At 34.9% G+C, this 27,009-nt stretch overlaps 1 protein-coding gene across 1 annotated transcript in view; it reads left to right on the top strand.

Annotated features, from left to right (window-relative positions):
- The window catches only part of LAMA2 (laminin subunit alpha 2), a 329,486-nt gene that overhangs the window by 54,941 nt on the left and 247,536 nt on the right, over positions 1-27,009 (top strand). Inside the window, exons 2-3 of the mRNA XM_065733920.1 lie at positions 16,988-17,158; positions 21,056-21,168. Coding sequence (XP_065589992.1) covers positions 16,988-17,158; positions 21,056-21,168 — 284 coding nt within the window. The remainder of the gene's footprint in view (positions 1-16,987; positions 17,159-21,055; positions 21,169-27,009) is intronic.

Here is a 27,009-nt window from a genome sequence, read left to right as displayed (position 1 = left end):
TTATCAATATTACCAGAGAATTTGGAAAGTTGTATATGGATGTATTCAGGTAGAGAGGTTACAGACAGTCTGCAGGAATTTTACTTATTGTAACTGGAACCAGAAACTCTGTGTCAAACTGAAAATGCATCTTAATTTCAGATGTTTTCTTTCTCAATGATTTCTCAACTCCTTCCTTGATTAAATTCTAAAATGATAGTGTCAGCCACCTGAGGTTAATGACATTGCTGCTGCCAGAGGTGTTCATCTGTAAACTGTAAGACTTCTGACATGAATGAATTTCTGAAAAATATCCTTAAGTATAGAGGAATGTGTGCCAGAACTGAACTTGAGGGTAAGCAGTTGAACTCTACCAGTGGTTCCAGTGGAATTGTGCAATAGGATACTCATATTGAAATCAGTAGTTTTACAAGTTTGAGGGCTTAAACAAAATAGAAATTTGATTGCATTTTTTGACAGAAGTTTGGTAGACCAACAGTGAGTCTTTGACTGCAGATACTCACAATGCTAACAATGTTAAGTAAATAAATGGAGGGGGTAACACATAACTACATAGTGTGTGGCTACATACACTTACTAGCCTGTTTTTCCCGCAGGTGTTTTTTCCACTTTTCTTTTGTGTGGTCATTCTCCTTATTGAGTACTCTTTTCTTGGGTGCATGTATAACTAACTTAATGCACAGCCAAATGACTTCCAGAGTTGACAAAAATATCTTGGAAATGTGTAGATGAAGACAGGAGGAGAATCTGGTATTTTTGGTGGCAGGACATACTCAAGATGGATTTAAGGCAGCCAGGAAGCTGAGTGAATTTTATTAGAAAAAATGATCTGAAATAAAATGTGAAATAAAAGATCACTAGGAAAGAAAAGTTGACACTTCCTTTTCCTTAGTTAGATGAAAAATAATTGATCTTGACATGTAGTTCTACATTGTGATCCTGGCAGATATAGCTTCATAATGAAAGAGAATTTTGTAAACCACAAAATAAAACAGAAATCCTAAAATTAAGCCTTGCCAAACAGGGAATTACATTATTTGAAACCAGACAACCAAACAATTACTCAGCTGAATCTCGAACCATTTTGAGAAGAAAAAGTATCCTTTCTGATAACAACAGAACATCTGTTTGGGAGGTGTACTAGTCTATTCTCTGTCTCTCAAAAGAAGTAATGGAGTCACAAGTGTATGTGTGACTTGATGCAGCCAGGTAGTTTCTCATGTGATCAAGTACTTTTAGGGACATATTAATGGAAAATATGTCATTAAAAACAGGCTAGTGTTATCAGTTCCAAGCTTTTAGGTGAAGCTGGTAGGTGTGCATCATTTGCTCTTGCATCTAAACATTGTTTAGACACTTCCTCTTTGTATTCTTTCTTTCTCACCCCTTTTTAAATCATAGAAATACTGGTGGGAAAGCATTTCTGGGATTAAAAGTCATAAACAGGCCTGTTCATAAGATATATGCATACGTGTGCTTCAAATGTACTTCCGTGTCAGGTGCTACTTGTTGTGTGGCAACAAAATAGAATAGAATTATGGTGAGAAGGTTTAACCTCTACTGCCATTCCACCAACATCTCTCTCTGATGTTTTGGGCCGACATAATAAAAGAGTGAGCTTTCTTTCAGAGTAGCCCTTGTATTTTAATTATGTCTTACTTTCTCAATCTTACTAAAGAGCTTTATTTCAACCTGTGAGTTTGACTTTGTTTTTTGTTTGTTTGCTTTTTCTCTTCCCTATCCCACTTGGAAGAGAGGGAGCGAGTGAATGACTGTGTGGTGCTGAGCCACAACACAGTGCTCTTGTTCAGTAATGTTTTCTTGTTATTTTTGGTGGACTGGGTCTCAATGACTGTGGTGATTAGCATGTGGATAAGCGACTTTGTTAGCAGTAGATTATTTACTGCATTATTGGGTGTGTTATTCTAAAATTGAAATGAAATAAGTACAGTACAGTGCTAGGCTTGAATCTATTGTATTTATGAGGTACGTTAGTCTATGTTATTAGTAACAATCAAATCAAACAATTATTCATTCTGAATTTTGTCTACATAATTCAATATTTTTCATATATTTCTAACTACAAACTGAGTTACAATTTAGGTTAAAAGTGTATGCCTCACATTATTTTGATATAAAAAGAATTACTTTGAACTGCAAACTTCATGTTCTCTTCATTTTTTTATTTTTTTAATGCACTATTGCAGTAGGGGCTCTCCCTGACTGGTACAATCATTGTCTGTCATCTCTACGTAGTCCTTTCTTGGACAAATAAAAACACACTCTTCAGATTTACTGTTACGTTTGTACTCAAAGAAAGTAACAATGAAAGCACACAGAGCATTAATTATAAATAAAATGTAAATTTTATTCCTAAATCAGATGGTAGATTGAAAATGATTGCAGTCTTGAGCCTGTGTGCTTTGTGCAGGCCGAATTGTAGTAGGATTACTCATTAGTAAGGAGATAGTTGTTTCATCACTGTTACAGCAACATGACAGTGTTTCTATGGTTGATTTTTAGGAAAATATAGCACAAAATAGAAAAAAATTGTTTTCAGTGTGGCCTTGTTCATTGTGGGCACATTATCAGAACAATGCTCACTGTAGTTTTAAAGACCAAGATAATTGCTTGTTCCTTCAAATAATGACTGAGGTTTTATTAATTTTTTTTTCCAGTTTGAAGGATAGGTTAGATAGGAAGGTTGTAAAACAAAAGCAACAGTGTTTCCGTAATGTAAAACTACTTTTATTCACTTTCATGTAAACCTGTGAGATAATGAACTGAATAGGGACACTTCTATGGTACACCAGATTTGGCTGTCATGTCACCATTGTGTCTCACTTTTCTGCCAAATGCCACTCTTAACTGAAATGTTATTAGCTATTTCTGTTTGATTCTCTTGAGAATTACACAAAGCCTGTGATAGAGGGAAAGGTCTCTTATACTTTTCTAATGATATTCTCTGTTGGCTCTGCTGCTCCAAATCTTGTTTCTTGATATATAGTCATTAAAGTTAACTTCTGGTGCTTTTGTTGATATCCTGAGACGATTCATGCTGAAACCAAATATGATTTTGTAGCTTTCAGTCAAAAATGTTTGAGTTAAACCAAGTACGTACAATTTCTGTCTTAGTTCCTGATTTGTCAGTTTGGGTAAGTAGGAGCATCTTTGACTGAAAGAAATCTGGGAGAACAGTCAGGTATTATGCAATAGAATCACAGTTAAGCATCTGGTTCAGTAGTACGTTCTTCATGTTCGTGGTGCAAATGTATGTCCATATACACAGCAATTAGAATTCCATGTGGAGTTCATGACTAAAGTAAATTAGAAAAAGCATTTATATATATTGAGGTAGCTAGTCATAGAAATCATTATTTCACTATCGTGTGAGTTTAGGAATTGTTTAGGAATGAACACTGTGGCCTTTTAAGTTCTCAAGTTAGAATGTAGAATTATGTTTAGGGTGCACAGTATAGCTATCTAATAATGCTGAATAACCCCCAAGTCAGTACTTCGCTTCTGGTGTATGGAGTCGCTAAATTAATTTGGTTGCTGTAAGTAGCTGATCCTTTCATATGGAGTATAAATTCTACCAAAACATAGTATGGAACTGCATATGTAGATTTAACTTGTCTCTTTTTACCCTTTAGCCAAGAATCTTTGTGCCCTTGGTACTTAAGCTATTTTTCAGACCACTTTTAACTATACAAGATGCTATTGATTTGTTTGTCCTCATTTAGCATAGTTTTTGCTGGGTTTTTCTAGTCATTTTTTTCATCAATCAGGACTCTAATATTTGTGTCTATTAAACAAGAACTGTTGAGATAGGAATTTTCTTGCAAAGGACACATAAGTGAATTATATAATACCCACTACATCCTTTTGTAGATCTCGAAATCCATTTGCAAAAGGAGTTGGAATCAATATCATCTTTTTCAGTGATAATGCTGGGAACACAGAGGGCTTCTTAAAATGAGGGAATTTGACAGGTTTAAGTTGTTAGATTTAAAAGAATACTTTACAAGAAATAACTTTGGATAGTCTACTTTCATTTACTTGTGTTTTTATTTTCTCTTAACCAGACATGTAATGTTTTGACCTGCCTGTATCTTCTTTCACTCTATTTGGTAGAAGTGCTTGAGACCTCTTCAGGTATTGCCACATCAAGAGAAAAAGTACATAGATAAATATATATTTTGTTTTTTTGTTCACTTACAGATTTTTTTCTTTGAAATTCAGTTCCATATTATTTGTAGAACAGGGCAGATATCTTCATTTTAGAGATGTGGAAAGAGACCTAATGTGGGGTCTTGGCATAGACCAATTATGGATTTGAGAGCAGGACTTTGATATCTCGACTTCCAGACATAAATGTGATTGATTCATTTCTGTGTACTTTGTGGAAGAGAATGTTTTTTAAATATTTCCACTTCTTTTAATTAACACTTAACTAACTTCTTTTAATTAACAACAACAAAAAAAAACCCTAAAATGGAAGAAAATTCCATTCAACATGGAATGTCATATGGAAGAAATCTGGGGAGTTCGTTCTGTTACTATTTATAGGGAAGACATTCTAATTAAATTGTGTTATGCTCTTTGAACTAGGAATACAGTGTTGCCTGGTTTTTTATATTTTAAAGTGGAAATTGTTTAAGAAATATGAATGTTAAATTCATTCGTTTCCAGCATCTTTTGTTATCTACATAATGTAAATGTGAGTTCTTCAGAACAATGGTACATTTAACTTAAGTGGAGAAATCCTCAAACAGTCAGATTCCCTGCATAATTTTTTTCTCACTCTTGGTACTGGCAATTCTGTAAGAAAAATCTCACTTTATGAAAGTAGGGAAACGCAAAGCGATGTAAGATGTTCCTCTTATAAATATTTTCTCTCTTTTTCTATAAATAAAGACATTCCTTTTATTTGCTAAGTAAATAGTTTACAAATCTATTCCTATGGGCTATATATACCGTTACTTTATAGCCAAGTTTTAATAGATTCTCTGCCTAATACAAACACTGGAAATACGTATTTAGTTGTAGGTTAAACATGTATACGTTTAGATACTTCTATATTTTTTCCTTTTATTCACTAAATGAATATTTTATTTTAAAGTTATGCCTGCGTTCTTTCAGTGCTTCCTTTGTGGGATGACTTAATGGTCATGTGGATGTTTCCATTTTTAGAAGCAAGATAATCAAGAGCCTAATAGGCAGTAGTATAATAGAGTCTGAAACGGAAACATTGAAAAGAATTTGCACATTGACATATACTCTCCTAGGAACTGAACAGAAAGTTACAGAAGTAGTTCTTGAGACTTAGATGGCAGAGGAAATAGTTCTTCAAGAAGCCTGTTCCATGTTTAGAGTCCATTATATTAAAGGGTGTGCCTATTGCTAGAAGCTGCCTGTGTTAAGGACCCTGGAGAAATGGCCAGAACCTGAGCCCTGCAGTGGACAGAAAAGGATGTAATAGGGAGTGACAGATAAAGTGACAGTGTTAAGATTTGTAGTAACATATTGTAAAGATCTTGTATAGTTGACAACTTCTTCGATAACACCACTTTTGATGCTGCTGTGTCATTTAAGTTATCAAAAATCAGAACCTTCAAGACATAATATAAAAGCACATAATGTACACTGTAAATATCACAGACTGTGAAGGGTAGCAAAGCTAGTAAAGAATCTAGAGCCTCCTTATGATGAGCAACTTGAAAGAGCTGGGGTCATTTAGTCTGGAGAAGACCATTAGTTGTTTCAGTCAAGCTTTGGAACAAGATGGCTACAGTAAGATCAACCCATGTAAACCACTGGAAAAAAAAATTCTGCTACTTGACAGCAGGGACAGTTTTCTATGTAATGACTTTATTGAAGCATTTATGTAAGGAAGGATGAAGCCTGGCAGTGTTACTTTGAGAGAAAATACAATTATGGAAAACCTGTCTACAATTTGTGTCACTGACATGTTGAATATACCCAGATGAGCAGAAATCTATGAGTTCTCTGTGAGTTGAATGGTTGTTAGAAAATGATCCCAGGGATTGTTTCACAATATGAACAATTAGTTGAAATATGTACGTATATTATATCTTCAATAAGTGGATAACTACCACTTCTGATGAATTTAAATTGTCTGTCATTTTATTTATCTATTAATGACTGGATAAGCAGTGCATAAGTAAGGACGATTTCAAGCAGGGATAGATTTATAAGCTGGAAAACATAATGCTGCTCTACTATGATGCAGCATCCCAATAGTTTTGTCTGGTACACTAATAGCTACCAAAGATCTGTATTAAATGTCAACTGTCCTTGTATTGGAGTTAGTCTAGCGACAGTTGAATGCACTGCAAAAGTGCCATATTAACTGTTTGTATATATATATAATAAAAAACATACCTTTTCATTGTACACAATTCCAGTAAGTGTAACTAGTATAAACCTGCAGCAATGAGAGCTTTTGTTGTATGAAAAAGGGGCTAAATTGGTATAATGATCAGCGTTTCAAGTTTATAAACAAAAAATCAGGCATGAACTATATTAAAATAGTTATGTTATGCTCAACTTTTATACAGATTAACTGCCTAATGCACATTGGAAATTCATATTTAATTGTAGATTAAATATGTATTTGTAATATCTTTCTATTTAACAACACTTTCTAATAGTCATCATTGTGGAAAAGGTCTCATTTTAAGTGTGCTTTTATGTGTATATTTTCTCCAGAATTTTCTTTCAACTCCTTTGTATAACACTTCAAAGAAAGTAAAGACTAATGAGTAATTGTTTATTATTATATTGCTTAAAGGTTCAAATACAGTTTTTATAAGCACTTGAAATCTTAAATATACAATAATAGAACTTTCTACAAGAAAGAAGAGGCTTGGCAATTATTGCTAACATCTTAGGATTTTTTGTTTGGGATTTTGTAATAGCATTGTTAGAACAGTTCTCTTAGAATTCACCAGCACAATTCAACATGCGGATAGACTATATTTGTGCATAATAAGAGCTGAGGTGTTTGCAGATGCAGCTCCACACCCTACTTTCAAAATGATAATTAGTTATTTCCCTAACTAGTTTCTTAAAATTATTTCTTTTGTAGAGTATACAAATGGAATTTTAAAATACAGACTTTACAGTGGAGGGATGTGGCTTTAGGCTTTGTTCATTGCTGATTCTACAGTGGCCAGAGCTCAGCTGGAAGCCTTTTCTATGGAAAATTACTGCGAAGAAAATCCTCTGTCTATGCCACTATTTCTGTAAAAATCACAAGGTAGAGCAAGTATGATTTCTATTTTTTTTTTAGTTTTGAAGTAGTAGCTTTAGTCATAGGAGATGTTATTTTCTGTGTACAAGTAGTAGATTGTCTTCATTGGCCTTTCCTCTGCATTTAGGATACACCAAATATCTAAAATGATAGATTTTTGAGTGTTTTTATCTTTTTCCCTTGTAATAGTGTTTCTCTCATCTTACCTGTAGGGATTTTGTGTTTTCACCCATTTTCTCTTGACAAAGGCTGTGTTTATTTCCTCGTTCTGTCTATCTGTAAAAGAAGCTTCTCAGCTCCATTGCCTTCCCTTTTTCATGCATCAAAACCTTCCAAATTCTACATGAGATGAATACAACATTTCATTGCTACTTGTCTTTGGGGACGGGCTCTTTTCTGTGGTGTTCAGCAACAGAGCAGGGCAAAAACTGGATCTCAGGAAGTTCAGTATTCACATTTCATGTGAAATGGATTCTTTACTTTGAAGGTGACAGAGCAATGACACAAGTTGCCAAGCTAGTCTCCTTCTCTGGAGATATTCACAACCCACCTGGACAGCAGCTCAACTTACTATAAAAAACTTGCTTTTTCAGAGGGTTTGGCCTCTGTCTCTAGAGGTCCCTTCCAACTCCTGTGATTCTATCATCTGCAAATTCTGTTTCCTGCTTATCTTAGGTCTCAGTATCTGCTCTTATTTCTCCCTACTTCCAAGTTTTCACTGATCAGGAGGTAATTTTCATCAGTTATATATTGTCTCTTCATAACTGGACTCTATGGAATGGATAACCAAACGCATTACCTGGAAAGTATAAAAAAGTGCCTTCATCTTGCAGTTCTCTTGTGTGCAGATACATAAATAGCTGTTATAGGCAGTTCAGCCTGCTACCCTTCTAACCCATCATATGTATATCTTTTTTGCACACTCTTTTGTCTTTGCCAGGCTGGTAAATTCAGAGAGCTGAAGGTTTAGAATTAGTTCTTACAGTCAATCATCATAGTATTTCTAGAAATGCTCAGTGATGATATCAACTTAATGCTACAAATAACTTTCATTGTAAATTTTTTTTTTTGCATGGATGTCTACTGCCAACCATGTTTTGTCAACACTATTGCTAAAAGTCTTATATGATGTAGAATTTTGTGTGCCAGTTATGTCAAATTGAAAAGCATAGAAAATGTCTCCAACAACTGAGTAATCTGTGACCTATAGTGACTGAGATTAGTGTCCATCAGAAAAATTGTACAAAAGTCCGTTGCTCTACATAAAATGTGGAGTACCTGAAAACTCTTTTTTTAATTTTCCTAACTTTCAGAACTTTGAGATCAGCTGAAGGAAAACCCAAGATATGTATATTCCTCTGAAACTTTTGAAAAACAATCAGTTAGTTCCTCATCTGAGAGTCCATTGCTAAAGTCTTGAATCGTTCAGATAAATACCACGATAGTGACAGGAGTATCACCGAAGCTAGTTAAAATCCTCTTGAAAGACATAAGGAATTGCTTTTCTTTGTGTCACCCCATGCATTTTTACAACAATGTACAAGGATTAATCTGTATGTAGTCATAGTTAATTTTAATTGAATGAAAAGATGTGATATCTGTGACAGCTCTGTGTCTACTCCTGTAAAGAACAGTAGGCTTTCCACTAATACAGAGAAACATACAGAGAAATATTAAGATAAACTGATACAATTTAATTTTCATGAATGTTAAAGTAAATATGGGCAGGAATGTTCAAGCTGACTTAATGTAAGCCAGATGTCTTTGGCAGTCACAAGCAGGAACCATATACCAGGTTGCAAGTTTTGTCTCTAATTCTAAACCATGGTATGTAGCCTCTGGCTTAGACCTCATTTGATTTTCCTGTTCAGTCACAGTTAAAATTAAAGAACAAAAATCTATTTAAGGAGGTTATTAGTCTGCTGTGTTTTTCTTTCCTCTGGAGCATTATGATTTTTAATATTTTCAATATTTATTAAAAATATACTGAAAAAATGAAATCATATTAAAGTTTAATACAACTGTGACTACCTATATATCCAAATATACTAGACAATGTCGTATATTTTATAGAAATTATGAAGTACAGCACTGCAATATTTTGTAGCCCACTTATACCAAAGTTTATGACAGACAAGTGTATATAATACACAATGAATATTTCAGTATGCCACAATAAAAAGAGATAGTTTAATTAACACAATGTTCAAAATATTATTTCTTGGGTCTTATATGTAACTGAGGAGTTTTTTGACTTAATGTGTAAAAAATGCTGATCTGTATTACAGCGCAGTACACATTAAAAGCAAATTAAGCTTTTTTTTGCCATATTTGTTATTCTGCTACTCCATGCCTCAGAATACTGATGTGTTCTATTCAATGGAAAGTTGAGAGACTGTATTTAAGTTGTAAAAAATACTTCTTATTCTCTTTTCAATGCTGTAGTTAGTAAAGACTTGGATTTTTCTCTTTTTTTTTTTTTTTGCAAGCATTGAAATTGAACAGATCAAAGATTTAAGACCTTAAAATATTATGTGAGGTGATAAAGTTAATTCTTATTTTAAGAATTTATTTTAATATATCCTGGATTTCAGTAATGCAGATACGTAAAATATTTAATATAAATATTGTATATAGTTGAAGGGTGGGTTTTAAGGCCAGCAAGGATGGGAAATCATGTTTAGGCAACCTGATAGCATTCAACATAATTTGACTGACTTGGTGGATTTGGGGAGAGCAGTGAGTGTTGTTTATCTTAATTTTATTAAGGCTTTTGCTGTCTCCATAACATTTTCATAGTAAAGATGATGAAATACATGATAGATACACTGTAAATGAGGCGGGTTAAAAGCAGAATGTTCAAGCCCAAATATCTGTGGTCAGTGGTATGAAGTCTAGTGAATGACTGCGAATTAGACAAAAGGGCTTGAAGCATCTATCCTATGAGTAGAGGCTTAAAGGACAACAGAACAGCAACATGTTTGGTAAATCAACTCAGAAAATGATAGTTGAACCTAATTTTTGTTCAAACTCACCATTTGAGACAAAATTTAAATTATTTTCATCTGATTCCTCAGGGTAGAAGTGTAAGAAGTCTTACATGTAAGATCAGTCTTTACATTTGCACTTTCTTAGCTCACTCTTTTTTAATTGTAGATGATGTGTAGATGGATGTCATTTATTAAACTCCATAACATGACTTCTATGTCTCTTGTAAAAGACCAAAGCAGTCTTTCTGTTTAAGTTTGATAATGTGGAGATTCGGGAGCACTATCTAATTTCGACTCTGTAACATTGTTTCAAGAAGGATGGTTGTATTTTCTGGTTTTGTTTCTGTGTTGCTGTGTTGTTTTTTGCCTTATGTAAAGCAATAGCTTTGTCAAAAAAGAAGTCAGGAATACATTTCATGTAGAAGCTACAGTATCCAAAGCTCTTTTCTACCACTGAGAAAATTCTCATTTTGTTCTTTCCATTTTTATTCAGCATCCTAATTTTTTTTTTCCCCTTCTTGTTAGGTGGGATTGGAACTAGGAAGACTAATAATCTTCACATTTTTCCCATTCTATTTGTAATAATAGCTTTCTTTGACAGCTGTAGGAAAAAATAAATCAGTTATAGAACTAGGAGATGACTAATATATCTTCCACAATATAACGTGTGCATAAGCCAATCACAGGTTTTTTCCCCACACCATTTCCAGTGTTTTTTGTTTTGCTATTAAGATCTCATTAGAGGTTTTTTGAGCTGTAAAAAGGCAAGGTAATATGATTGTGTAATCAGTGAATCCTTCTGCAGATGCCTCTGTGAGACTAGCTTTGTAATCAAGCTTCTTTGGGTTAGGGTGTTATTTTATTCTGTGTCTCTTATGTTGGATATGTGGTAGGGTATGTGTAATGTTACATAGTATGATTAAAGAAAACCACCTGAAGGTAAAAGCAAGCCATCTCTAGCACTAAAGCAAAAACAAAGATGCCAAAAAAAAACAACAAAAAAAAAAAGCCCAAGGATGACAACATAATAATACTGTAATGTGCAATGTCTGAAGGCAACAGACAAACAGACATAAATGGGGACTGAAGTAGTTTTCTGATTTTTGTTTTCTTCTGGACAAATGGGCTTAGTGTCATGTTTTCTTCAGTCTGGGAGCTTTGTTGTGTCTGGGAAGCTATTTCTTCTAATTGGACTTATTTTCCAGTTGTATAAAACTCTTCATCTACATTGTGGATAGAGTGCATTAAGTTATTCCCTGCGGTGCACTGCTGGAAACTATTCTTTGCTGCAACATTTTGTTTTGTCCCAGTTCCTTCTCCCTACTGTGTTCCCACACACTAGCATAGCTTTGTGCTGCAGCAGACAAGTATCACTTTTTCCAGTGACACATCTTAGAACACCAGAAATTGACATATTCTCTTTTGTCTTCTTAGTACAAATTCAGTGGCAAGCAGCTCTGCTTGATTGCACAAACGTTTCAAAGTATAGGCTAGGAAGATTGGCTGGAAAAGTTAGACTTATTTAGGCAGGCTGTTTTATTTGCTTCTTTGAAGAGAATGGGGGTATTTTGAGAAGATTGAAGGAAATATGTGGTGCCAAATATTGGTCGTTTTAGAAAAGAGGAGTATACGGGTCTTAAAGGAGCTTTCTTTGAAGGTGAAAAACACTTTCACAGTTCTAATGTTTTAATAAGACACAAAAGAATCCCAAAGCTGGTAAGCTTAGGTTTGACTTCTGTCCTCGAAGTATTCTTAAAATAATATTAAAAAAAAATAATTTTAAATTAACGTTTTCCTAATGTGTAGGGTCTGCTTTAATTTACGTAATTTTTACTCAGTAAAATGCGGCACAAATCTGATTGTGTAACAACAATCTAGGCATTGAATAATAGCTCATGCAAAATTTCACTGGCCAACCATTATCTGACGAGAAGATAGCTTATAGTCTTCTTTCAGCCTCTAATTGTAATGGTCTTTCACCTTCCAATTTTTTTCTCTTTCCCAGCATCCCCCACTCAGGTAACTCCTTCCATCACATCGTGCAGAGTTGCCTGCTACAGTCTATCACCTGCTGTTACTAGTTGATGGTTCTTTGTTTCTCATTCTAGGCAGCTGCTGCTTTCTCTGTGCTGTAGAATAAGCCTAAGGGTGGTTATAATAATCTTCTAGTGAGATGTATACCACCAGTTATGGTATAAATGTAGATTCTGTGTTGAGATTAATCATTCTCCATGGTTATGTGTAGGGAAGAAAAATTTGTCAGAGCTGGTAAATATTAGGAAAATTGATGTACAAAGTAATTGTTTACATCTCTCTGTTCTCAGTACTTTTCTGTGCCGTAGCTGCTCCTTGACACATATTAAAAGTAGATTGCCCCAGTGAGCATCCCCACTTTATAAGGAATGAGTAATCACCATTCAGCAGCTGGCGTTGTAGTTAGTGTCCTTGATCTTCTGCTAGAATCTTTATGTCCCTTCTCAGCAAGGGAAACCTACTAGGACTTGAAATGTGCTCTGAAGGTCAACTGAATAGGGCTACGTATGAGAGTGAGAATGAGGTTGAATCCAACAGCTCATACTCTTTATGAAAATGTCTTGTACCTGCTACTTGTGAATCTTGTGCTTCTGATTATTTCAGAAGCAAATTGTATTATTTCAGCTACTGCAATAAAGCTTGTCAGAAGAGTAGGTAACAGGGCACAACAAAACAGGACCGGATCCCAGGCATCAGTTTGGTTAATTTTATTCTGCCTACGTTCTCTGAGCATTTATGAGCAGGAGGTTTGTGAGGAAGTATGAAAAGTATGTAAAAGAAAGTATGTGAAGCCAGGTTATTATTTTCCTGTGTGTTGTGAGATCAAGAATATATAAGAAGCCAATTAGGTAATACTGTTCCACAGAAAACTGCAAGGAAATCATCAATCCCAGAGAATGTTCTGAGGGTGAGAGCTACTATAAAATAATGAGACCTCTAATAATGAGCTATTAATGAGACCTCTATGGGTATAAGATTATAGTGGGAAATAATGTAGAGAATAGCTGGTATGTGTGTGTATGTATATATATATATATATATATATAAAAGAATATAACAGAAATGCTTTTTTATTAGAAAAATTAAGATTACAGTTTAAATTGCAATTTGAGTGGACTTTGATATAGGATTGGTTATGCGTGCTATAATATTAGTGAGAAGCAACAATGGGTTTATGTTAGAACAGCAACATTGACTCTTTTCAGCTTTGGATGCTGTAAAGGCTTGGGAAAGGGGAATTAATAAAAATGCAAAATAGAAGGATGAATAAAGAGATGACTCCCTGGATAAAATAGCTGGTGCAGAGCTATTGTATTGTCCCCCAGAGTAATAATTTTCATTCTTAAATTTCATCTGCCATTTTATAGCCTGGAATACATATACTGTCAAATTTTTCTACAACTCTACTCTCTGTCCTTGTTTTGATTGTTGTAAGTAATATTTATCATCAATTAACTGTCACCAGACTTGTTAACTTTTAAGAGTTACTCTTGTAACCATTGAAGAGAATACAGCAATTCACTGTGGTTGTCCAGTGTTATTTCTCCATTTTTTCCTCCTAACATCTAATCTAAATCTCCCCTCTTGTAGTTCAAAGCCATTCCACCTTGTCCTACAACAATCAGACCATTTAAAAAGTTGAATTCCTCAATTGCAGGCTCCCTTTAAGTACTGTAAATCTTGTGAGGCTGCCATTAAAATAAATTTGCTTCACTATGTCATACTGATCCGAACATCCACTATTTTTTCTCTTCAGAGTAGTTGTTCAGGTCTACTTTGATCCAGAAATCATTAAAGAAAACTGGCATTGTAGCTAACACTACTAGTCAGAAATCACCAGCCTATTCCTCCTGATTTACCACTGTTCACATAAACAACTTTTAAGTGTTATCTATTGACATGATGTGCTTTGCTTATCAGTATTTTGGTATTTTGTTTGCAAACTGACTACCTTTGTTTGATATATTGTTTTAAAGAATTTGATTAGTTTTTGTGATATTTTCCTTCCATAGATAATTCTGTCAACACTAAAAAAAAACTGGCTAATAGACTCCCAAGTGTAAGAGCTCCACGGCAAGTCAAAAGCAGAAAGATGGTCATACCTCTCCATTCAAAACCAGAAATTGAACCTAAGCTGTTCAAGCCTAATAACTGTCTAACTACAGGCCAGTCTTTTTCACCTCTTTTCTCTTCACAGTTGCTAGAAATTTGGTATTTTTTTTTAAGGTAGAAACAAATGTTATGGTGATATTTCTTTTGTTTTTTTCATTTTTTTTTTTTTTTTGGTTTTGATAGTGACATAAAGGAGGGAAAAGATGGATATAACTGGAAATTGAAAGGATTAGAATTTAGCTGCTTGCACTTGATCTGCAACAAAATAGAGATAATGTCTTTCTGACTTAAATGTATTTTAACCGGTCTTTGCACTGGAGTAAGTGATTACTAATGATATTTGGCAATAAAGAAAGAAGATCTATCTTGAACTACAGTAGATCTGGATTTGGAATTATTTCACAGATGGCTGCCCATACAAGTCAAGATGAGATGGATAACTAAAACAATTGAAACAGATGCATGCAGCCAATATACTACTTTTTAAATATTTATATTGCATTATTATCATCATCATGAAAAATAAGAAAAAACTCTGAAAATGAAATGAGGTTTTCTGAGCTCTTCTGTCTACTACTTGGGGGGGGGTTATGGTTAAGTAGACAGTGTGTATTACCATTATAATCATTCTTATTTTTATTTCAAATTCAAAGAGTTTAATTAAAGAATTCAGGACAAAAATGTTTTCATCAACCCAAGTGCAGCACCCTGAACTTAGCCTTATTTGAGGTTCAATAAGGCCAAGTGCAGGGTGCTGTACTTGGGTCAGGGCAACCCCAGACATTTATACAAACTGGGGGAGCAGCCCATTGGAGAAGGACGTGGGGGTCCTGGTGAACGAGGAGATGGACATGAACCAGCAGTGAGTGCATGCAGCCTGGAAGGCCAATTGTGTTCTGGGCTACATTAAAAAAAAAAAGGGGTTGCTAGCAGGGAGAGGGAGGTGATTGTTCCCCTCTACTCAGCTCTTGTGAGGCCCCATCTGGAGTATTCTGTCAGGCCCGAGGGCCCCAATACAGGATATGGAACTCTTGGAGTGGGTCCAGATATGGACCTTATCCTACTCCTTATGCTTGCACTGTTCCTTCCATGTTCCATCAATATCATTGATTGCACTGAATAAAAATGCAAGAATATCTATATAGATTTTCAAATGTGGTGAAATTGGGCTGTAATCTGTACAAAATCAATAGAATTTGAACTACTGATTGACTGAACAGATTGCATAGGTTACTAACTAATTGGTTGCCTTGAACAAGCAGTAGGCTTAATATGGTTTTAAAGTGAGTTGAGAGTCACTAACTCGCAATGTCAGAGGACAGCTGTACTATGACCATCCAAGCTCGGTAATTAAATGGCATACAGGTTAATTGCAGACTGGAGGCTGCAGTTAAAGGATTGAAAGGGGTCAGCTGAACAGTGTTCTTCATCTGTGAATGAAGAAAAAGTCATACTAAAGAGAGTTTTATCAATATACAGTAATTACAAATTCAGTTTTGATTGAAGCCTTATTGCATTATTATAACCTTAAAACAAGTTCATAAATTGAAAGTATTACGTAAGATCAATATAAGCTGTCAAGAAATAAATCTGAAAATTATCTCAGTCTATGCCTCAGAATTTTCTTGTTGCTTTGGTTTAACACCTAGGAATGGCAAATAATGCTTCTCAGGATGCAGAACTGATGAATTTCATGTGAAGGGTTAATGTGTACATTCAACCTATCAACATATCAGTCTGTCTCCATGAGTCAATTTTGTCATGGCTCAGTGGTTTTGATTAGTCTTTATTGGCTGTGTGAGTAATCCACATTAATGATGGTTCTTCATATGGATTATAATTTTATAGATTCTTGCCACCTAGAACTCACTTCAGCAGAGTACTAAGATGTGCATAAGTGCTGCGCTGAATGAAAATTATATCACACAGCATGTGCAATTGGAAAAAAATAACAGTACTGCTATAAAAAACCATAAGTTGCATATATTATCCTCTTCTTGAGAAAAGTATGGCAGAAAGCAAAATGTACAAGGCAGATGTTATTCATGTTGCTGCATTACTTAGTTCATCTGATGGCAAGGGTTACTATGAGGTCTTAAGTAGAACAGAAACATAATGTAACACAAGTGATGTGGAGTGCGAGGTAAAAGCTTTTCCATGGGGATAGAAGCAGAAGAGAAGATGAAATAGTTTTCTTAAGTAGTTTGTATACAGTGATCTGAAGTCCAGTTGGGTAAGCAGTCGCAATAACGATTTGAATATGAAAAAATAATCAGGAGTTGCTTTATGTTTCCATACTTTCTCTCCTCTGGCATCCTGTTGATCAGGATATAACCAGAGGGCACCAATTTGAATTTTGGAAGGGAGTGAGGAAGAATTCACCAGTGGTAATGGCTTTAATCTAAAGTTTGGATTCAAAACTGAAGTTGCTGGTGCTTTTTGTGCTTCACTACTTCTAAGGTTGTGAAAACAAAACCTTTTGATTTGAAGCCATAACAGGTGTTATGTTCATTTGTGATTTAATGGCTTTTTCTATGTTGCTTTTGTTGATTATTCTGTTTCATTTTGTTTGCAGGATTGTTTCCTGCAGTGCTGAACTTGGCTACTAATGCTCTCATCACAACCAATGCTACCTGTGGAGAAAAAGGTCGGGAAATGTACTGCAAACTCGTTGAACATGTTCCTGGACAGCCTGCAAGGAACCCTCAATGCCGTATTTGTGATCAAAGGAGTAGGCATCCACAACGTAAGTGTGCGCTGTTTGCATTTATTTCTTTTAAGTGGACTTCCTTTCACAATAATTGCAAATATTCGGCAAACAAAGCTGTATGTCATTGTCCTAATTACTATAAAATGTCTAACTCACGAATGCCTGTCTCTTCCACTACTATTTCAAATGTTATGTGTACTTTGCTAACTGAAGCTTTTAATTGAGATACATTGCGTGAAGCACTGGAGTTTAGACTTAAGTATACTTTATTTTCATATCTACAGTTGTTTTTGTATCTCCGTATCTCCTGCTGTATGAATTAATGAAAAACAGATTACTGTCATCTGTATACCTACATGCTGAATTTGAAAATTTCAGCCTGAAACATCTGAAATCTGAGCTAGAGGAGGAGGATAAGGGCTTAAGTCTATTTATGTTTTTTTTCTTTCTTAGCTTGATGCTAATTAGCTTTCACTGAGCCAGCAAAAAGGAGATAAGCAATTAAACCAAGCAATTTTTCATTGTCTTAAGTTTCAATATTGAAAATTGATCCATGCAAGCATTGCTTTTTTTAAGGCTGTCAGCAATCAAAATAAGTTTTTACATGAATTTATCATCAGGTCCAGAGATGCATGTTCCTAACCAGGTATGATTTGTTTCGAAGATTATAAATAAGAGAACTTCGTTCTTGATCACCCAAGTCATACAAGTGTAATTTCACATGAGTTTGCAGTGAGATTTCAGTGGAGCTGACTTTGTCAGATTTTTGAGTATCTGAGTACAGCAGATGGTAGAGGCTTTAGAGACTGTGGATATAGCATTTCATGGAACCAACAGTGTTGGAAAAAGCTTAACATGGAGATTCGTGGAGGCAATCTTTTTTCCCAGTTTTTTGGTTCCAAAACTTAGCTCATTTTTTCTACATCTCATGGGGAAAATAACACACATAAAGTTTAGTTAAACCGTAGAGGGGAAAAGGAGGCACACTTCTAATCTGCTGTTTCTGCATGGAATGAGTATCCTATGATGTAGCTTTCCAGAAAGCTCTCCCCTTCCTAGAATTATTTTACTCACTACAAATGTTTTCCTAGTATGTTACACTTCCTCTTCCCTACAGAAGTTTGTGTTATCGTTTTTCTAATCTCAGCCAATAATGGGAATAAATTATTCCTAAAACTCTAACTTCTAAAAGACAAAAGTCTTCTACTGTCTTGTTTCTACACTATCCTTTTTCTGTCTTTTTCCACATCAATTGTCTTGTCTAGAACTACTCAAATTGCAGTTCTTGCAGTTCTCTCTCGATGTTTTCATCTTTTGTAAAATTCAACTGAGCTTTTACCAGCATTGCAGAGGAATTTGGGTTTGTTTCCACATAAGCACATTGTGTTACTCTTTAAACGTCTAACTTAGTTGTGTCACCTTCTTAGTAGTTTAATACCCCTGAGAGATATTTAGCTAGTTGGCCATTGTTATCTTCAGATGCTTTTCTCTAAATGGTTACCTTTCAATTTTCTTCCCATCTTGTATCTGCAAACCTAATTATACTTGCCCCAGCATTGGTGACTACTTTTATCTGAACACAGTTTCAGTATACTGTCTTCCTGCAAGATTGTTTTTCAAATTTTGTCATCTTTAATTATAGTAAATGCTGCCTTCCCCGGAAAGCTTAGACAATTCAAATGACATGTTACATTATAATAGTAGGTGTCACTCAGAGAAGATTTAAGGTGTTTTGGCAGGATTTTAGCTGGCAGAAGCACTATGCAATAGATTCTGTCCATTTTTTTCTTTATAGAAGTGCATTTGGACATGCATGCACATCATATGTACCCCATTGGAATAATTTGTTTCTCCTCATTCCTACCTTCTTCTGAACTTCAGTCTGTCTGACTTCTGAGCAACTGTTTTTTGCTGCCAACCTCATCACATTTTAAGGTTTTTAAATGTTCATTTGGCAGAAGAAAGTACTTTATTTAAACAGAGATAGCTTGTTAATAGGAAAACCATGTAATATAACCAGACTTTAAGTGATCTCTGTGGGATGTTCAAGTCTGGAGTGTCTCCCATTAATTACCGTTCTAGGAAATGAACACAAATTTCCTAACTATTCACGTGTAAGCTGAAATTAAAGAATAGCATTTGATGGGCTTACTTTAAATTCTCTCCCATCACCATCCACCAGGGAAGATGGTCCTTGAACTGTATTTGGAATCCAGTTCATTTTGCAAATACTGTATTATTTTCCCTTCATTTCAAATAGGTAAAATATGCTAGCAATTAGTCAGTGTTTTCATATTAATTATGATTAAACTTTCATAATGATAATTACAGTTAATTGTTTTTCGTCTCCCAATTGTCTTTTTCATTATTCATCTTTATTATCAATTTCTCCTGAAGAGATTTGCATTAAAGTTTCTGATTGGACAGTTTGTTACTATTACTAAGGATCTCTCAGTTTGATTTACAGATGGATTTTGCTAGTTCTCATTTAAATCTAAGGTTTGTGGATATGATCAGAGCTGTAGGAAGTGATAACATTTAAAGCACGGGTAACTTCATTTTTTTCTTCAATAAGATAATGCTATTTACACCAGTATTTTAGCTTTAAATGGTTAATGCTCACTGATGAAATTGAATAATGTAGTTTTTAAGTTATATATATTTTTACATTTCCATTTTTGTAGGTTTTTGCCTCGCCTTACTTCATCAAGGCCCTTTAATAAAATCTTTTCTCATGTTTAGGCATTCTAGCTTTCTTGAATGAGATAGGGTTCCTTCCCTCCACAGGTGGTTGATATAGCAAGAAAATAGAGAGACAGACAATCAATCCAACTGGTTGATTTAAATATTAATTAGAATAACAAGTAAATCAATTCATGAATAAATTCTTTAGAATCCTTGGATGAACTAATAATAAGCATATTCCAGTTTTACACACTGTTAAGAAATTTGTCCGTTATGTGAAGGGTAAAATTTTTCCATCCTAGTTATGTTCTTGCAGACAAAATCTGCACACCTGTTGTATTTGATTACCTTTGGGTTATTTTTAACCATGATGTGCAGACTTGCTATAGGTAATTAAGGACTTCAAAATACATCAGGTTCTTTTAGCTTTTAAAATTGAGTCTTTAGTAGTTTCCAGCTCATACAGGTGAGAATCATGATTTGGACGCAAAAAGTAACCTGGAATAGTGTGCTGTTGTTCTTAAGTAACATCAAAATACTTTATAAGACAACTTCAGTAACTTAGAAAATCTGGAAAACTAAAACTAATTCTATTCTGTAAATAAACTTTTGTCCAAATTATTTGGGGTTTATTTTGGACACTGCAGCATAGTATGGGGATGTGAAAAGAAATGCATCTGGACTTTGATATGAATAGTTTATAAATCTTTGAGTCATCTTTGTTAGACATATGAATAAGACAGTTTTCCAATTGGAAAATATATTATGTAACTACAGATGAGATGATTCATAAGTTATGATTTCTAAATGTCTGCCATGTGTGCTTAGAAGTATGTGCCATTATTACTCTAATCTCTGCTTTCTCTGCACAGCAGATCTCAAGTTCCTAATTTGTTGTTTGTTACTGCATTTGAGACTTCACAGTACTTGAAACTTCAGAAGATTGTATAAAGCGTTGAGACCATGTGATTTAGAAACTTATTTTCTTTAGAATCAGAAGAGGTTCCAATTGTTTTTAAGCAGTCTTTGTGATGCTAACCATGATTAAAGAACTAATATTGATTAGTATTCCAATAATATGCATAGAGCTGTGCTCCAAGAGAAAAAAGAAAAGTAGTTTCCTGTTTTATTTTAATGTGCTGCCTCATTTGTTTTGTGATTGTATTTTAATCTAGAATTCAAGTCTAAAACCATTTAAATCTTTTGATCATTCTTAAGTGTATGGACATATTTCCCTTCCTTTAACAGAGCGACATCCAATAGCAAATGCAATTGATGGCAAGAACACTTGGTGGCAAAGCCCTAGTATCCAGAATGGAATTGAATATCATTACGTGACTATTACATTGGACCTCCAGCAGGTAGACTTACTCTATTTGCTTGTTACTACAAGTGGCTTCTTTTATTGCACAGAAGTTCACCTGTTTTTACTTTCCTCTTTGCTCTGTGTTCCTTTGATGTTCTGAAGACACTCTTGGCTTCTCCTGTAGCTTATTGTCATCTATATGGGTAATGCTAACTGACTTATTATATGCAATAGGATGTATCAAATTAAAAAATTGGTTAATGCATTTTGGATGTCATATTAAAAAAGATAGCTTTCTCATTTTCAGCATTATGTCTAGTTTGGACTTGCATTGTCAATTAAAAGATAGCTTCAGAGGAATGTTCATGAGCAAAAATTAGTTTTGACCAATGCTGTTTATTGTTTAAGTAACAGAGTAATATCATGCTATTTATTCAACAGTACTTCAGCTGAACCAAGTGTATATGCACACATATAGGGATGTTTTAAGGGACAGTTTGGAGAGTAAGGGGAAAGAAGTTAAAGAGGTCTTTAAATTACTTCTTTTCACTGAAACTTTTCTTGACAGCTGTAACCATACAGAATGAAGTTGTTTGATACTTACATAATGCTATATAAATTCCAGGGGTTTATAAATGGGATTTGAGGGCTGAAGGAAAATAATTTTATTTTCATTATGCAAAGATAAACATGGAACCGTTATCTGGTACCGAAGACAATCCCAGTATTATTAAACTTGATCGTTTTTTATTCAATTGACTAGATAACTAAGTGCTCTCTCCTTTTTCCACTTAAGTCCTTCTCTGCTTTGTGACTGATCCATATTTGTCAGTAACTTTAACAAGACACAGAAAACTCTGTTTTCCAGGATTTAAGAGAGAAGAGGAGGCCCTTCCCAGCTTCCCTTTCCTCTGTGGTCTGTTTATTGAAATCAGTTTTCTGCTTTGATTTAATAGTAGCAGTTCACCAGTTTCCTAGAGAATAATACCTGAATACTAGAGAGGCTTGAATGAAGCATGACTTGGTAGAAAATAAAATGAAATCAAAGATGTTGCACAGAGATATTTTTGGGCATGCAGACATAAAATTTAATTCCAAGGGATGATAAGTCTTAACTTAGTCTGAAACTCAGAACTTCAAGATTTGATGAAGAGTATAATACTTAAATAAAAGTCAAAACTAGAAATTCCTTGAAAACAAACTGTCATCCAAATGATACGATAGTAAAAGTTTTAGTAAGTACCTTGAATCTAGGGCATTGGAGCATTTGAAGATCTCTTCCTACTTGGTTTGAGTCATGAAAGAATTATTTGCATTCTGGCTTTGGAGCAGTCATTGCAAAAAGAAAAGCCCTACATCTGTGCCCTTGGCCTTGTATCCATAGAAGTATTTAATGCTCTTTTCTGTTTCAGTCAGCAGAACTGAACTTTTAAATGGAAGTTTGATTTTAAGCTTCTGTAAATTAGCAAGTTACTTTTAAAATGTCTTTCAAACTTTCAGAGTTAAGTTTTCCCATACAGCAAGGGACCAGGGCTCGTGTTGGCTCTGATCTATTAATGCACAAGTAGCTTTATCATTAGAATTAGGTTAGTGTCTTTGTTTTTCATCAGTGTAGTTGTTCTTAGTTTTGTAGTTTCTTAGGCCAGATCTGCTAAACTGGAATTTTACTTTTGTATGTTTTTCTCTTATTGTTTTATTCCTGTTGTGTTAATAACTAGATGGCTTTAATAAATATACAAGTCTGTGTACATCCTAAAACTTAGTTACTTTCTAGTACACTCAAAGCTTGCAACTATATAGCATCAGTGGCATATTGAAGAAAAAGTACAAAATGTTCTAAAGTATTAAAAAGCTTCTTTGTATGCTGCATGGCAGCAGTCTGAGAATACTGGATTCTGTTTTGTGGTTTTGTTTTAAGTGAGACAAGGCTTAAGTATGAGCCTGTACTCTTTTTTTTTCCCTTCTTCTTTCCCTCTTGCTTATTGTTCCAAGAAATCTTGGTGGTCTTTTTACAGAGCTATTGCTGATGACTTCTCTTAAATCCATTCTGTTGTATTGGCTGAAATATAAGAGTAGTGTTGAGGTTCCTGGGTTTGTCAAAAAGGTGAGATAAGACCCTGCTGTCTGGTACTCTCTTTACAGTGTGAGTAGCCCACGTTGTTAGGCGAGCATGTTTATTTAGATGTTACATGAACAGAACACAAGGGCTTTTTTCCCTAAAATATAGCAATAACTATGTTACAGTTCACTTGTCTTTCAGTATTTTCATTATGAAAGCTGAGAGGATTGGAACTTGATGATCCTTGGGGTCCCTTCCAACCCAAGCCATTCTATTATTTCCCTTGAGTCTCCCTGATACCTTCTATTGTCTCAGTTCAACCAGTCCCTGGTTCATGGTTCTAAGATTTCAAGTGTGCTTCAGATATGCCAGCACATCTCAGGGTTAGTAGATAGAGGGTACCTTCTAGCACCCTCTAATCTGTGTATGCCACCTTATCATGGGCAGACTTGCTGTCACCCTCCTTCCCCTTCAAACTTAAATCAAAGCCCTGACAATGAGTACTGCTAGCTTTTCCCACAAGGACCCTAATTCCCCCATAAAAGAGGTGAAATCTTTCTGGTGACTGCAAGCCCTGTGCCATGTAGGCCATTTCATAGTAAAAAAAACCCAAAGTTTTGGTGGTTGTGCTAGCCATTAAGACAGATGTTTATAGACTGGGTTGTTATACTTCTATCAGTGTCCTTACAGGAAGCATGAGTAGATGTAGATGAGTAGATGATATGTGCCCTCGATTCCTTCAGCAGACATCCCAAGGCTTTGAAGTCCATTTTGATAACTCTTGAACTACACATAGCTGCTTTGTTACCTCATCATGTGGAAAAGTAATGAAGGGTCAACATATTGTAGGATCAATGGGTTTGGCTTTATGAGTGATAGGTTAATGTGCCACAAAACTAACTCAGATTTGTTGAATGCAATGTTCACATGAAAAAAAGTAATCTTTCCATTTAAATATGCTCCTTTTGAAAAACTATGCCCTTTCAAAAAGTACAGAAAAGTCAGGTGACAAAACAGAAGTTATTGGACTTTCAAGAAGAAGGTATTCTGTGTATTCAGACTACCTGAAATCCTCAGTTTCATGATTTCAGTAAATTCAATCTTCAGTGGAAGATACATGTAAACAAGTAGTCTGAACTTATGTGGTCAGCCAGTCTGTTTGATTTCTGCACACAACAGGGCACTTTCATAACAAATTCCCTGAGATTGTGAAAAATTGTGGTTGGACTTAATTCTCTGGTAATAACTGCTGGAAGTAGTAAGTATGTCTTAATTGACTGAGATTGTGCAGGAACAGTTCAGTGATCAGAAAATCCTTTCCAGGCAAAACTTTCTAAAGAAAAAGTAGTTAACATTCCTCAGAGCCTCATAAGATCAGGTGCAAGAGCAGGAATCACTGGTTAAGCTGTATAGTTGCTGTCTCTGTAAAAAGACTTCTGTCTTTCACGTGAAGAGAAAAAGGATTCTAACAAGTTGTGTTCTGCCCCTTTGTAGAGATCACTGCAGTCTCACTTGCCTTTTCTAGTCTGTTTTAGAATATGTTTGAACTTTACTATTGGAGTAGCATGTTATACTTCGTAAAGTGACATGCCTGAAAGTGTATGTAGGACTGAATAACTGGAAGTAGGAGAATTCTTGACCCACTCAGAAGAGTTTTGAGAAGCATTTATGAAAAGTAGTCAGCACTATTCTGTTAATGCTAAGCTCCATTTTGTAATTGTCTTGTTCAAATATAATTTTCCTGAAGGATTTGATCTTGAATAATTTCTTTGATTCACTCTAATTAGTGGAAATATACACACCGATATGCAGATAAGCATATATCACCTATCTTCAATGATTATGCTAAGGAAAAGAATTGTCGAACAGTGTTTGCTTGTGCTTTCTATCTTCAGAATTGTATAACTAAGTTCTGTAACAAAAGACAGAAGTGATAGAATGAGGAAATTGTGACAAGATAAGTAGAGATTCAAGTTTGTGCAGAAAAATAACAGGTTAGTTTTGAAGTGTATGATTATTATTACTCTTAAGAGTAGTATTTCATAGCTAAGTTATGGATATCACGTGTATGATGGTTTCTGTAATCCAACACTTTGATATGTGCTTCAAAATTCTTGATTTATTTTTTTAAATTGTTTTTAGATTTTGAATTTTTTTTGTTGCATTAAGTACACTTATACATTTATACATGTATTGCTGTGCTGAGAGCCACCGTACATACTATGAAACGTTGACCTGTAATAGGAATATTTGGGTAAAACTTTATGCCAACTGAGGGAAAAATATGGTCATTGATGCTTCAGTTATTCTGTGTTAGCAAATAGGGTCTCATGGAGAAAAAGGGAAACAGATTTCAGAGAGGACTTGTTTTTATTTGCTGCTGGTGTCCTAGTTCACTTGCCAAGACTTTGAACTAACTTTGTTCTGAATTATGTGCTGAATGTCTGTTAGCAGCTAAAATGACACAGTTATGGTTCTAAGCATGGTTTTTTTTTTTTTTCCTGAATCCTGTTTCTGAGAGCATCAAGATATATTTACAATGTAAATCCAAGCATAGTTAATAGGGGCAGCTGGGGCATTCACCTCAAAAGCGTGCTGCTTATCTGATCTAAAGAGCTAGCATGAATGTATCATTGTAAGTTCTGTCTGAACAAAGTTCAGATTTTATGTTCAGTCTATCAGATACTACATGCACCAAATTCCCCCATGTTTTAAAGCAATATTGCTAACCTTGTTGGGGAAAGAGGGAATTATGAGAGAGGGGAAAGATTCTGCGAAGAAACATTGCTGTGCAACCTTGTTTGTCACTTGCTCCCTAGCTTTGCCTGTATAACTGCTGTGTTGATAGCTGCGTGAAGGGAATGTTATTTTCACCTGTCAGTTCCCTTGATGCAAAACATAAGCCAGATTTCTTGGGAGAGTGCAGCTCTGTTTCAGAGTTTATCACTGTCACACAGCAGCACAGATCACAAGGTTTTTTGCAAAGGATAACTTGAGGCAAACGTGATAAGCACTGTCTTGAAGAACCGTGTTGAAGAGGTTGCCCAGCTGTGTGGCTAGACTAAGGCTTTCTGTTCCTAATATCTTTAATTATAAAGTAATGGATGTTTCCAATGTAAGATTACATGAGCAATCAAATTCTTATTTCCATCACTATTTCCATGCTTGCTTCTAGCCCTCTTCCTCTCCCTTCTTCCAACACTTTTATAGTATTTTACTGCAGAGGGTTGCAAAAAGATGGTTGTAAGAGGGGTTAGCTCAGAGTACTTCTGTAATCTCAAAAGTAATGCTTCCTTCTTTCACAAGTCTTGAAGAAGAGATAACAAAGTTTTTACGTCTGGATGTCTTGAAAGTTTGGACATGATTTTGAATTCTGGAACCACATCCTTACGTTCTGTCAGAAAACCGGTGGAATGATTTGTATAGATCTCAGCAGTTGAACCTCATAATTAGAACCAACTGAATTTAGTGAAAAACTGCAGTCACTCTTGCAGCCACAAGGCACACTGCATGATAAAGTATTTCAGCTCCTTTGATGCAAAACGTTAGCCAGATCATTTAATATCGCTTAATAGATTTTTTTTAACTAAGCCCACAAAAGTTAGTGGCTGAGGAATTGGACTATGCAGTGCAAGACACCCTGATTAAAGTAGCCTTTACACATTGTGTATACATCAAATATGTTTTCAGGGATGTAGAGGGGAGTTATAACTAACATTCTATCAAAAACATCTGATATCAGGTATCAGTATAGCAAAAGGAATAAACAGAAAGTTAATTGTTTTTAATTTTAATAAACAGAGGTTACAGGAAAGATGGAGATGGGATGGTAGTTTT

The sequence above is a fragment of the Cyrtonyx montezumae genome, unplaced genomic scaffold (assembly GCF_038088225.1).
Source record: "Cyrtonyx montezumae isolate F1298 unplaced genomic scaffold, pur_monq_1.0 scaffold_0, whole genome shotgun sequence".
Classification (NCBI taxonomy): domain Eukaryota; kingdom Metazoa; phylum Chordata; class Aves; order Galliformes; family Odontophoridae; genus Cyrtonyx; species Cyrtonyx montezumae.
Note: the sequence above shows the minus strand (reverse complement) of the source record. Positions and strands in the feature narration are given on the sequence as shown.